At 33.9% G+C, this 15,689-nt stretch overlaps 1 protein-coding gene across 6 annotated transcripts in view; it reads right to left on the reverse strand.

The window, feature by feature from the left end:
• The window catches only part of LOC149780242 (dynamin-1-like), a 129,506-nt gene that overhangs the window by 104,734 nt on the left and 9,083 nt on the right, over positions 1–15,689 (reverse strand). For all 6 annotated transcript variants that reach the window (XR_016415034.1, XM_089937014.1, XM_089937015.1 and 3 more), the window contains exons 2-3: positions 2,162–2,235; positions 903–1,052 (exon numbers count right to left, since the gene is read on the reverse strand). Coding sequence is in view for 5 of the 6 variants with exons in the window: in XM_089937014.1 (XP_089793140.1) it covers positions 903–1,052; positions 2,162–2,235 (224 nt within the window). In the remaining variant the exon portion in view is untranslated. The remainder of the gene's footprint in view (positions 1–902; positions 1,053–2,161; positions 2,236–15,689) is intronic.

The raw sequence follows: 15,689 nt of genomic DNA on the forward strand, positions 1-15,689 counted from the left end.
TAAATACATTATCATTTTTTTAGAGTTAATGTCCTTTTGCACGAACATGTTCTCAAGCTGCTTTAAAATTGATTTTCACGATTTACTGAAATTAAACATGTAGGTCATTAGTATATGAATCTGAAATACAAATATAAATATTGTATAATGTAGTATAATTACACATTGGTAATTTCACATTTCTAAGAATACTAAAAATAATTTTTAATAACGTTATTGAAATTGAAACACAACTCTCTACCAAAAATATACCAAATGTTTGACAGATTAACTGATATGTCACATGATTCAGTAGGTAGAACTTGATGAGAAACAGACAAACATCACTATCACTTTAAATACCTCACCCACAGCAAGTTTGGTTGAAAGAAAAAGCTTTCAAAGAAGAAGATGTGCAAATAAGTAGGCAGAAACTCTCCTTTTATGTTAGTGGTCAAATAAGCCAAATAAGCAAGCAGAGTACTCTCCCTTACATAAGGGGTCAAATAAGCAGGCAGAGTACTCTCCTTTTATGTTTGGCATCATATAAGCAGACAGAGTACTCTCTTTTTACATTAGGGGTCAAATAAATAGGTAGAGTACTCTCCTTTTGTGGTAGGGTTCAAAATATACAGACATAGTACTCTCCTACGTCAGGGGTATAAAAAAAAAGCATAGAGAGTACTCTGCTTCTCTGTCAGGAGTCAATTATCCTCTTAAATCAAACCAACTCCAAACTTGAAACTATTTTTCCTCAATTTCACTGATGGTCTCCTATAGTTAGCATTGATGTCTCATAGTTATAACAAAGAACATTACTGGCATTTGAATTTCATGTAAAACCATGGGTATGTCACTGCATAGCGACAATACATTTCAATAATGAATCAAAATATTTTAAATCAATCCAAAACTTATCTTACCATGTGGTGAATAAACCCTGAGATTAATGGGTAAATTGGATATTCCTTTGCTTGATCCAGTAACTCGGTCTGTCTCATCTTCAATTTCCTTGCGCACCGCATCAAAGTCTGAGTATTTTTTCCCTTTCTGATGAAGAAATTCTGCATATTCTGAAAGTTGAAAACTATACCTGTAGATTCCTAGTTATGATTTATATGTACATATCAATACTGTTATGCACTAATTACATACCTTATCTGCTAGTGTATAACTTGTAACCCACTGCCTACAGCATAAACCCAAATCTGCCACCAAATAATTCACCAGCAGATTATGTGATACAGGAAGAAATAACAAAAATCTGTCACCATCAGGAATCAAACATCAAACTTGGTTCATCTGACAGTGAGGCACGCATACCACTGGACTAAAAGGAACAGACCTGCTGTATGGTTAATAGGTGGCTTCATATACATATGATCTGTACCATTATATTCATATTTCTGATTAGTCTAAGTGATAAGCATTATCAGATCCACCAGAATACCATGTAATGTCAGATCTGAGTCTACACTGTTATACACATGCCAATAAGGTACCCTGAAACTTCAGGCACAACCTTCTTCTAAAAATACTCTACACTGGCACATTCATACACCACTCCCTCAATAACTTGTGCCCTGGTAACACATGAACCTGCTTATAACGTGGGGTCAGGTGCGGATCCCATTTATTTAAAACTAGAAAATACCACCAAAGAAACTGATCCCTATTTCTTGAACTTGAAAAAAAAATCACAATCAAAATGGTAATTGAAACACTGATATATCACTTGTTTTATGGTCGAAAACGGTAGATATGACCTGGAAACTTTAATTAACATTTTGAAATTATCAACTTTATGGTCTAAGGGTATGTCAAGGCTGTCAGACATATTCATATGCCATATCCAAAAAATTTTTTCCCCCAAAGAACACAAAATGCAATCTGTAATTATTAAATACACCACTTACACAAATAATGATTAATTCAGTGCAACTGAGAATATTGATGCCAGTAACAACAATCAGTGAGAACATGTAAAAGAACCAATCTTGGTGTGTGTGTGCGCAGGAAATGTGGAACATTCACATATAACTCTGATCAACCATGTAAGTTTAAATGGGTATGATACAAAGATAAAAGTAATATATAAAACAAATCAACAATATACAAACAGAACTTTTTAAAGGGAGATTATTCCCTTCTGATCCACCATTTTGTGTGTCTGAAGACATACCTGTTTTACCAGTTATGAGTTGCAGAACAAGGGGTCTCCTGGTCACAATTCCACTGCCACGAGGTAAGAAATCCCTGAAAAAAATATTAGTTTTCAAGCTGAAACTTTATACTGAAGCTTGTACACTAAGAAAATATTTACATGAAAGCTTCTAATGGCAGGATGGCAATATGGCAGGATTATAAAGAAATTTTGTCGGTAGACTAAATACAATTATTAATGTAAAATCTCACCTATTAGTTGAATTGAAATATGAACTGCACAGATCCAGATCTGTTGTTATATAATGTCAGCAAATCTGGACCTCTGCAGCTTGTTAGGATTAATCAGTAGAAAATACAGACCCTGATTTGCTGGCGCATTATCAGGATCTATGTTGTTTTCAGCTGGACTCAACTTTTAAGTAAATATATGTGGCACGTATTTTTTGTACATGCCCATAAATAGTTTCCACATATTGGAAAATTCCAGATTTTAGAGTAACTGACAAGTTTTAAAAACATTGTGGAAACCATATCACTGATTTTTGTATTTAAATGAGATGTGCAAGAAAATAATTAGTTGTCTCTAATTCCAATAATTAATGCTAATTATTATATGCTCATTTTATTCTCCGTGAACTTTACATTGTCAGAATCATTCAATATTTTATGATATTGCACAGCTTCATATTGCATTCACGTGCATAAAGGAACTACTTTCTATTGTAAACAAACAATAAACGCAGACGCCAGCACTTCTGATTTGTAAACAAATCAAGTACATTCACAGTAGTAGGTGCTTTACATTTTGGTTAATTAAATTTCTTTCTGAATGAAGTAAAGCAGATGTTTCGTGCACTGCCACATACAAGCTGCCTTGGCACATTCTGAGTTAACTTTTTTGAAACAATGTTTCAGATTTAGGTTAGCTATACGCCAGAAAGGGTCCTTACAAATAACATACAAGTGACAAGGGATAAACTGTCTCTTTAGCTGGTACATGTAAAAAGAATGGCAAAAAAATATACTTAGTTTTACATCCTAAATTTCCTCAAAATGTACTTTCTTAGTTCTGCAAATCTGAATTACATGAGCCATGTCATAGGTTCTCAATATTGTTTACACATTTCGAAACTGTACTGTAATTTCGAATACTGCACTCGAAATGAAATAAGCATTAAATTCCATAGCATCTTTTTGATAATTTCAATTGAAAGACTTCATATTTTTTCCACGTTATGATTTGAAACATTCAATGACAGAAACAGAAATACATTTGCAGATGTCAATACGCTTCTCCCTCATTCTTCAATCTGATATATTTCATGTGGAATTGTCACATATAAATCCAGTCCATAATCACGAAATTTTGTAGAATTGAAAAAAAATACCAAAATCTATTCACTCCAGATCAAATGGAAAAGTTGCTGCAATGCACATTCATTCATAATATAACTCCAAATATCAATTTTAACTAGACATGCCATTTTCTTTCGAAAGTTATGTTGAGCATGTGACTAAGTTCAAATTTATCTGGGCAGAGTTATGTGTGCAGTAATAATGTTGTTGTTGTGTATTTAGTTTGGAATATGACATACATTCAGTTACTTTGTTTCTTGAAGTGTATTTTGTTAATATAATTAAGCATTAGGCAGAATAAAAAAAATGAGCATATAATAAAAAGGTTACTTCATTTGTATGGGAAAATATGAACTCGTTTTGTCGGATGGATATACTCCCAAGGTCTAGCAGTATTTACATCCGAAAACCTTGTTCATATTTTCCCATACAAATGCAGCAACCTTAAGTACAGTCCTAATAAAAGTATGATGCATAATGTACATTTTGACTACTGATGATAAACTGCACTCAAATGTTCCAAATATCTGATTTCACACAGAAATGGTCTACAAAATTTAAAGATGCATAAAACACATGTTCCAAATATTGACTGCCACAGAGAAATGGCCTATAAAATAAAGATGCATAAAACACATGTTCCAAATATCTGATTACCATAGAAATGGCCTACAAAATAAAGATGCATAAAACACATGTTCCAAATATCTGATTGCCACAGAAATGGCCTATAAAATAAAGATGCATAAAACATGTTCCAAACATTAACTGCCACACAGAAATGGCCTATAAAATAAAGATGCATAAAACATATGTTCCAAATATTGATTGCCACAGAGAAATGACCTATAAAATAAAGATGCATAAAACACATGTTCCAAATATCTGATTTCCACAGAAATGGCCCATACAATAAAGATGCATAAAACACATGTTCCAAATATATGACTGACACAGAAATGGCCTATAAAATAAAGCTGCATAAAACATGTTCCAAACATTAACTGCCACACAGAAATGGCCTATACAATAAAGCTGCATAACACACATATGTTCCAAATATTTGATTGTCAAATTTAATGATGTACAAAAACACAAATGTTCCAAATATACTATTACCTAGTAGAAATGGCTACTGGTAATAAAATCTAATGATATACAGAGTATTAGCACTCAGACTACCACTTGCAAAAAGGTGTCCTTAATGGCAGCTTAAGCAAAACATGACACGACATGACATTTAACTGTTTAAATTTGCATGGTCAACATTTTTTATCCTTTCTTTGAAACTGACTTTATAATATTCATTTGAACATGATACCTTTTTGCCCAAGTAACAAATAAACTAGATGTCTGTTAAGTGATTGCTCATTGAACATCCCATGTGTGATATGAAATGTCAAGCATAAATAGTTTTCAACAGAGGAAGATAGCTCTAAAAGTACTAATCTGACCAAGCCAAAGTGAATAAAGGGCATGAACATTTGCCATGATACCAAGTTTCATTAAGATATTTCAAACATTTTAGAGATGTATATGCATTAACTTCAGAAGAGTGTAATGGATGGATATACATAATTTGTAATAAGAATAGAGATAACTCTTAAATTGCATATCAGACAGATTCAGTCCTTTTGACATGACACTATCTGGTAATAAATGAAACATAGAAAGTTTCATGAAAATATAAGGGTTCAAAAGATAGTAGGAGAACAAAAGTGTGATCGAAGAACAGATTGATAAAGACTCCAGTATAAACCACCACCAATAACTCCAAACTTACTCAGCAAGGAGTGGGATGGTTACAAAAAAAGTTTATCATTTTTATGTCTGTACAGTGTATATCAAATAACGATCATCAAAACTGGTTCAATACTATGGCATTTTTGGAAGTGGGAACTTGTTTATGGACACATTTTGTACAACTCAAGTTTTATGATTACAAAGAAACAGTATTTGTGAATCTCTTATCATAAATGTTAACCAAAATGTTGATACTGAATGGATGGACAGAAGGCAAAACAAAGTGTACATAACCAATGCAAAGGTCAGAGTTTTTCACGATTGAAGTCTATGCCTTTGTTTTGGATAAAACACTTCTAAGAACTGTCATGATTTTGGATAATCATTATTGTGAGATATATGCTCTACCCACAATGCATCAGGCTAACAATATTGTTTATACAATAAATGCATACGTACTCACTCAACTGTACATGTAACATGAGTGTACCAGGATGTTTGATATATACATTCATTGATGATAAGAATTATGACTGTAGAGTATGGCATAAAAACCTACTACTGTACTTTAATATCCTTCTAAAACATTTAAGTCATTTATTTATAAATTCTATTTAAATAGTTTTTAAGGATATCATGATTTTTTTCAATTCAAGATGCAAAGCATTAATGATGAAAATAGTGTCATTTATATGCAAAGGGGTCATACAGTGTTATCTGACAAAACAAAAATCTAACGTGTAACATTTTCACTATTAATAATCCCATAATGCCAGTATGGAAAAAAAACTAATGTACATGCTACAAGCAAGTAAAATATTGCTACTAGAGTTATCAAATTTCCAAGATATATATCTCTCTCTCACAAACACACACATTCCTACTGAATTAAACTGCATTGGTATTAAGATGGTGAAAAAGAATGATCTGACATTAGCACCTGCATTAAAGAATGTAAGGGCTTCATACATTTTATCCCAGATACTAAATTAATCTCTTTTTTTTCCCTCCACACAGACTCCACTCCTTGGAAAATGTTACAAAGCATGGGCAAGATTCATTCTCCAGTACCAATATACAGAGCGAGATTTTCAATATTGATTTTCATATTGGTCAAATAGAACACGCTTACAAATAAGTGGCAAGACCAATATCATAATGGATTTTTCTGGTACAGTTAGCACTACTACAAGAATCTTTTCAAATATAACTGATGGGAAACTGTTTGCATGAAGGCAATTAAGTTATACAAAGTATGGTCAAAATAATACAAAACAGGGCCATACAGTATTCATCCAATAATCAATACAGGGATCCCACATCAGTACTCTACCACTCCTTCCTGATCATCCAAATACTTGCCTTCAAAACAAATATCATCAACAGAAATCTTAATAAATTAATACCAAAGCAGTGTTCCATCCAGAATGGACCCAACAAATTTCAAAGTGGCAAACAAATGTTTATATTTAACGTAATGAAAAAAAAAAAGTGCACCCATGGTAAACAAGGGAGTCAAGACTGGGGGGGAAATGTGCATCCCATGCACTATGTACAGCAGCAATAGTATTCATTTCTGTTAACAAAGTTGGATAGGAAGCAGAAAAAAAACCAGGAAAGTAAGGGATACAAAAAGAGGACAGCTGACACAGAAATAAAATCAAACCAATTAGACTAGAGATAAAACAAAAAAACCAGTGGAGCATAGACTAAATTAAATCTTATAGATTCTCGACCATAGAAGGAAAAAAATTGGAAAATGGAGCCACAAATGATAGAGAGATGTGAATGTGATTTTTTAAAAGGCTGACAGCAAACTCTGGTATGAAGGCACCAACCTTTTTAGTGCTGGAAAATGCTGACAAATGGGAGTGGGATTGGGTGGCTTAGATAAAAGGAAATATGTAAAAACACCCTTCCCCCACATGACAGAAGAAATACTACTCCTGCTCAAAGTGAAATCAATCCACATATAAACATGTGACCAAACTTCTCACCCAGGGTCTAATAAAAGCTGTGCATGATGCCGAAAGCTACCAAAAGCAAGGTCTGGGCAACCATATGATATCATGACTTGTTCTACATTTTTCTCAACAGAAAATTTAAAATATTTAACTAAGAATAATAATTATTTAATGACTTATAACAGAAAGACTGGAAAATTTGTAACATTTCATAATGAAGTACCTCCGTGAATCTAGATTTCTTGCCAGGCTACCAAATTCTGATGAACTTTCCCAAACCTTGGCTATTCAACAGTGGTAACCTGTACAAATCTGAACATTAAAAACATTATTTCTTTGTTCAATTTTTTAAAATTGTTCTTTTTGATTAATTTTGATGTTCAAATCTGTATTCTTGTTGATGTGGAAATGACCATTTTGTGATTGCTGATATTTTTGATGATCTCATTTGAGAAAACAGTAGATCTTCAGTTGTATCGGTTAGCAGCCTGGGCTTACAATGTGCACGTTATAAATACCAGTCTTTGGTAATTCCCTAATAAATAAATGAATGAATCAATAATGGAATAAATAAATTGTTCCTAATAGCATAAGTAATGAGTTACACATGAATTGAATAATTATATATGTAGTATTTTTATCTGATGTTAGGCTGATAATAAAAATTATGAGTTGTTGACATTCTACTCTCACAATATTGGGACTGCATGCACACTCCTTTAGGCCTTAGCTTTTATACAAATCTTTCACTATTCATTCTTTCTCTCTTTCTCCATAATTCCAGAGATTTCATTTTACACTTTTTTCTCTTCATTTAATATAGTGAACATTTAATTTTTTAGTTATCCCAGTATCCTGTAGCACAGTTATCAATGACTACTCACAGCCAGTCTCTCTATTTCAATGTTGAGGACTCACTGTAGCTCACTTGGTAGAGTCTGGTAATCAAAGAGTCATGAATTTCATACCCACCCAGACCAGCCTGGGATAGTTGCCATGGTACCCAAGGAAAGGCATGATGAAGCCAAGATATAAAAATGTACTACTAAAACCAAACAAAATCAAACTCTCTCTCTCTCTCTCTCTCTCTCTCTCTCTCTGACATGTAAATAGCAACTTTATTACCAATTAGACCAATTCTACTTCTCATGCAATAAAAAAAGCCTTTCATCGGATGTCTTTTATGCTAATGCCACATTTATTATATCTAACCTAAATATGTAATATTTACACTACGATTTGTTGGTTTTTCACCTAACAAAATAAAAATGAATATGGGAACAAATGTAGAATAATGATAGTTCACATTTAAAGCAGTAAAAATACAATCATTTTTCCAAAAAGTTTAAATTTTTAGAGTATTTACAGTATTTAAACTTCACAGGTTATGCTGTACTACAGTATATACTCAAGACTTCAGGCCTTTGGATACAATTTGGGAGGGTCTTTTTTTCATCCCTGTAAGACACAGGTTATACTGTACTATATACTCAAGACTTCAGGCTTTTGGATACAACTTGGGAGGGTCTTTTTTTCATCCCTGTAAGACACAGGTTATACTGTACTATATACTCAAGACTTCAGGCTTTTGGATACAACTTGGGAGGGTCTTTTTTTCATCCCTGTAAGACACAGGTTATGCTGTACTACAGTATATACTCAAGACTTCAGGCTTTTGGATACAACTTGGGAGGGTCTTTTTTTCATCCCTGTAAGACACAGGTTATGCTGTACTACAGTATATACTCAAGACTTCAGGCTTTTGGATACAACTTGGGAGGGTCTTTTTTTCATCCCTGTAAGACACAGGTTATGCTGTACTACAGTATATACTCAAGACTTCAGGCTTTTGGATACAACTTGGGAGGGTCTTTTTTTCATCCCTGTAAGACACAGGTTATGCTGTACTACAGTATATACTCAAGACTTCAGGCTTTTGGATACAACTTGGGAGGGTCTTTTTTTCATCCCTGTAAGACACAGGTTATGCTGTACTACAGTATATACTCAAGACTTCAGGCTTTTGGATACAACTTGGGAGGGTCTTTTTTTCATCCCTGTAAGACACAGATTATACTGTACTATATACTCAAGACTCCAGGCTTTTGGATACAATTTGGGAGGGTCTTTTTTTCATCCCTGTAAGACACAGGTTATGCTGTACTACAGTATATACTCAAGACTCCAGGCTTTTGGATACAATTTGGGAGGGTCTTTTTTTCATCCCTGTAAGACACAGGTTATACTGTACTATATACTCAAGACTTCAGGCTTTTGGATACAATTTGGGAGGGTCTTTTTTTCATCCCTGTAAGACACAGGTTATACTGTACTATATACTCAAGACTCCAGGCTTTTGGATACAACTTGGGAGGGTCTTTTTTTCATCCCTGTAAGACACAGGTTATACTGTACTATATACTCAAGACTTCAGGCTTTTGGATACAACTTGGGAGGGTCTTTTTTTCATCCCTGTAAGACACAGGTTATACTGTACTATATACTCAAGACTTCAGGCTTTTGGATACAATTTGGGAGGGTCTTTTTTTCATCCCTGTAAGACACAGGTTATACTGTACTATATACTCAAGACTTCAGGCCTTTGGATACAATTTGGGAGGGTCTTTTTTTCATCCCTGTAAGACCCAGGTTATTCTTTCGAAGAAACTGAAAATATACCAGTGTGATGAAAGAACAATTAGATGGTTTACTTCGTACTTAAATGAGAGAACACAACATGTTTACATAAATAATGTTCTGTCTGAACCTGAAACAATTAGATATGGAGTACCACAAGGCTCAATTCTAGGTCCACTACTATTCATTTTATTTATTAATGACCTACCACTTTTACTAAGAGACTCAATAACATCTACAGATCTCTATGCAGATGACACAACATTGTCAGACATCCAAAACACAAAGCATGAGCTCGAAATTTCTTTACAGAATGCACTAAACAAACTGGAAAACTGGTGCACATGTAATGGCATGGTGGTAAATACTGGTAAAACTAAAATATTACTTATCTCAACACGGCAAAGAAGGACAAATCTTGATAGTGATGAACTATGTCTGACATGGAAGGATACAAATCTGCAAATAGTCTGTCATGATAGGCTACTTGGTGTTCTGGTAGATAATAACCTATCATGGACTGAACATATCAAACATACCAGTAAAAAAGTCAATTCAAGTTTATGGCTTCTCAGTAGGATAAGACATTTTCTCCCTGAAAGGCACAGGAAACTATTTTATAACAGTTACATACAACCCTATTTGGACTACTGTAGTACAGTATGTGGTAATTCAAATGATAAAAACATAGCAAAGCTGGCACATCTTCAAAAAAGAGCATTTGGGCTAATATCAATCCAGAAAGAAAGCAAGGAAAGTTTAGCTGGTAGGTTAAAAATATTACCTATTAAAGACCGAATCTGTTTGAGAAAAGCCAAATTAATGTACAGGATATCTCAGAATAGTGCTCCTGAATATTTACAATCACTATTCCAGTATAGGCTACCTGGTAATACTCCCCACCTGCGATCCATGTCTACCAAACAGTATAAAATTCCCAAACCAAATAAGGAGTTATTTAAAAAAAGTTTCCAATACTCTGGAACTCTGCTCTGGAATAGTATTCCAGCTGAGATTAGAAATGCCCACTCTATTTCCTTCTTCCAAACCCAATATATCCAGTGGCTTCAGAGATGCAGCTTAAATAAATAAATTCCTTTGTATGAGGGCCTCAAGGTAGATTAGTTTTTAGCTAATTGTGTTACCCTCTTTAAATAAGGTCATTATTATTATTATTATTATTATTATACTGTACTATATACTCAAGACTTCAGACCTTTGGATACAATTTGGGAGGGTCTTTTTTACGTCCCTGTAAGACACAGGTTATACTGTACTATATACTCAAGACTTCAGGCCTTTGGATACAATTTGGGAGGGTCTTTTTTTCATCCCTGTACGACACAGGTTATTCTGTACTATATACTCAAGACAAGTTTTCTGGATAGCATTTGGGAGGGTCTTTTTTTCACCCCTGTACAACACAGGTTATTCTGTACTATATACTCAAGACAAGTTTTCTGGATAGCATTTGGGAGGGTCTTTTTTTCATCCCTGTACGACACAGGTTATTCTGTACTATATACTCAAGACAAGTTTTCTGGATAGCATTTGGGAGGGTCTTTTTTTCATCCCTGTAAGACACAGGTTATTCTGTACTATATACTCAAGACAAGTTTTCTGGATAGCATTTGGGAGGGTCTTTTTTTCATCCCTGTAAGACACAGGTTATTCTGTACTATATACTCAAGACAAGTTTTCTGGATAGCATTTGGGAGGGTCTTTTTTTCATCCCTGTAAGACACAGGTTATTCTGTACTATATACTCAAGACAAGTTTTCTGGATAGCATTTGGGATGGTCCTTTTTTCATCCCTGTAAGACACAGGTTATACTGTACTATATACTCAAGACAAGTTTTCTGGATAGCATTTGGGAGGGTCATTTTTTCATCCCTGTAAGACACAGGTTATTCTGTACTATATACTCAAGACAAGTTTTCTGGATAGCATTTGGGAAGGTCCTTTTTTCATCCCTGTAAGACACAGGTTATACTGTACTATATACTCAAGACAAGTTTTCTGGATAGCATTTGGGAAGGTCCTTTTTTCATCCCTGTAAGACACAGGTTATACTGTACTATATACTCAAGACAAGTTTTCTGGATAGCATTTGGGAGGGTCATTTTTTCATCCCTGTAAGACACAGGTTATACTGTACTATACACTCAAGACAAGTCTTCTGGATAGCATTCGGGAGGGTCCCTTTTTTTATGCCTGTAAGACACAGGTCAGAATGGTGGGAGGGGATTTTACCAACCCATATCTTCTTTAAACTTTTTCAATAAATGAATAACAATATTAAGGGTGCACACTAAGGGTGGAAATCTGAAAACTGATAAAGGAACACAAGTAAAACCTGAATGTTTTGTCACTCTGACATTGCTCTAAAGTTATAGACTCTCCATTTTTTTTTATCTGAAACTCGTGCTTTAGTTTCTTACTCAGAATTTTTCAGTAATATAGGGACAGAGTTTTTCTTTCTTTCTTTTGTTAGAATTACAGGGTTGAGAGTCCCTAGTCATTCCAATATGCAGGGTTACCACAAGAACTTGTAATGAAATGCCCAAAGTGTTTGAGAAAATCCAACCTGAAGTCAGGATTTTTGCTCTAGTAAGATGTATGTGGTAATTTATTTTTCTTCTTTAATTGCTATATTTAAATTTAACTAAAATTATTTATATTAATGAAATTTGTCATCAGAGTGAACTTAGTCATTTAAATGTTCATGATTAAAAGTGTATTTGTTAACAATAAAACATAGAAATACAAGGTTTCTGCAAACACATTAAAATAAAATTTTTTTTAAAAAGACCGACACAAATCTAAAAACCAGTGAATAATCCAAAGTTTACATATAAATCTGCAAATGTGATTATTCTGTATATGGTACTATCCCAAACAAGTTAAATCTCACTAATTATTTATACAGGTCAGAGACTTCATGTGGGATTAAAGAGAATTAAACAGCTTCAAAAACTTGAGATACATGTACTTTTCTTTTGTGCTGCAGAGCTGGCTCAAATTGTATTTTAATCAAACAATCACTTTATGTCACATAATTCGAGTGATCCTAAATTGTTAAATTTCTGTGACAAGACAATACTGTTAATATGTATGTATACCGTAGATGTTAATGGCTATGTCACTAATCATGTATTTTCAAACTACACAAATAATCAACACTTATTTTAACTGTGTGAAATGGAAATGATTTTTACTGGTAATTTCTTCAACAAAGGCAAAATTGCCAGCATTAAATCAGAATAATGACTTTTACACACTGAAAGTTTACGTCTTAAGTAGGCCAAGAATAAACATTTTATTAAAAATTTATGACATTAAAATAGCAACTTAACACTATTTTTTCCTTTTGCCTATAAGATTTTTGGTGATCATATTCATATAGTACAGAAATTCTTGAGAATACTGTTAAGACTCAGAGCTCACTGTCAGATGTGAACAGACTATTGTATTACTAAATATTTCAAGCAAATAAAAATAAACTTTGATCCATGCATAAAGTGTCAGCAGATCTGGGTCAATACTGTTTGCAATCTCATACTTGACACACTGGGTAAATAAGGTAATATCCATTATCATGGACAAGTTGCCACATTTGTCGAATGATAAGCCCAGCCAAAAACCCATTTTTATACATTTTTTTTTCAATCATTTTCTAAAAATATCTGTCTCAAAGTACACCCATTCCCCACTCTTTTGACAAAATTTAGTAATCTAGCACAGTGTTCTTATCATGGGAGACTTTTAATGTAGTAATTAGTCAAACAAGTTCATAGTTGTCATTGCTCTTCCTACTAAAAGACATGTACTGAAAAAAATACACATACCACCCAGCCAGATATAAGTCAGATGGTTGTAACTGGTTTGATTTTAATGGCAATTTATTGTGTATATCACACCAAAGAAATGAGAACCAAGCACCTGTCATATGAAATGGACACCATAACATCATGTACTGCTGAAGCTAGGGTACCACCTGGGAAGAGATACAAACCCCAGAACTGAATGTATCCCAGAATTCTACATATTCCCACTTCCTAGTCAATTTAGGTTAAGTCAATGCAAGTGTCACCCAGACAACACAGATCATGGAAACTACATTTGGGGATAAGATGTACTTTAATTATCAATCATCAGTTCTAGTAAATGATCAATCATTGATTTAATAATAAATGTATCTACATTATATCTTATCAAAACAGGGGTTATTAAGTACAAATAGCAATATGTCAAAAGCAGAAGAGATGTCACACAAATGACTTTCAGTCAACATCAAGTATACAGATTATTTTCAACTTATTTGTCACCTCATGAAATCAAGATTTTGTTTGCACTAACTCACATAATCATTAATAAAAATGTAATGGTGCTGCCTACATTTCACTGATGCTGCTAAAATCAAGCAAAGGTCAGTCCAGTTTATAATGTATTATTTAATATTTATTAACATCAACTTCAAACAATAATGACTGCATTTCACACAAAAGACTTGATAAAAGTTGAAAGTTCATATTCATTTTCTGTATCTGATTCATAATCATTTCTAGGTCCATGAAGCATAGTATCTAGCATTGTTTCTTGGTCCAGCAGCATGCCACAGCTTGATGGTAAATCCTAGGTTCTAATCCTTGATGTCTGGTGAGATATGTAACACCATCATTGGATGATTCAAAAGACAATTTATGAAGAACACGGAGTACTTTCATATTTTTCGGAATAATCAGTGGAGAAAGTGCAGTATCTGGCGCTCTGTTTCTTGGTCCAGCAGAATGCCAATGTTTGATGGCATCTCTTGGGTAATAAATCTTGATGTCTAATGAGATATGGAGCACTACAGTATCATTAGTGTGATTCAAGGGACGATTTATGAAAGTTGTTTACAAACATCAATGAATATACAATGTACACTTTCATAATTTTTTTATATAATCAGTGCTGAAAGTTCACGACATCAGTCATTCCTGGGTCATAGTTTAGCCATGCTTTCATCAGGCATTTCTGATACCTTCTTACTCTCTTCTCTTTATCATATGTATAATCAGAATCTCCCTTATCATCTAATTTATGACATATTATAAGTGTCTGCATACCTGGCAAAAAACTTCACGTCTTTCTAATTGCCACCACACAATACACTACATGTTTGTCATCAACAATACAAATATTAAAACATTATTTGGCATAATTCTGGATTATTTGTTAAGTTGCTCAACACAATCTTTTCCCACTGGCCAATACCATCTGACACCTTACATCATTCATTATCATTCTTATTGAAATCAGTATTCAGGCCAATAGACCCAGCTAGTATAATGTATGCAAAGGCTGTTTTGCCAATAATCACCAAATTTACTTGATACGTTGAATTACACCTGTCCATTTATGCTGCTGACATTTATTACCTTTTCAAGAAAAGGATGTTGGCAGATATTCAATTAACACCACAAACGGACCAATTAACAGTAATAAAGAAGGGTGTATCATGTTTAGTCTGATACATTTGGCACAAGATCACTTGTTAACTGCTATGATAGCAGCAGACAATAAATGCTTTTGCAAAATTACATCATACAATGTTCCTCCCAATAATTCAAATCTGCACTAAAGCTGCATCATTCCCCACCTTACCCCCACCATACCCTCCAACCCCAATCCCAGGAATGAATGTAATTCTAAGAGCATAGTACATTACAGACCGGAGGCCCCAAGTGGTCTAAAGCGCTTTCCGTTACGGATCACTGCCATCTCACCTCTGTCTGCACAGGTTCGAGTCTCAGATTCAGCCAATGTGAGTATGTGAGAAAACTTGCCAGTAGCTTCTC

Source organism: Sinohyriopsis cumingii, chromosome 16 (genome assembly GCF_028554795.1).
Source record: "Sinohyriopsis cumingii isolate HCF-2022 chromosome 16, ASM2855479v2, whole genome shotgun sequence".
Taxonomy (NCBI): domain Eukaryota; kingdom Metazoa; phylum Mollusca; class Bivalvia; order Unionida; family Unionidae; genus Sinohyriopsis; species Sinohyriopsis cumingii.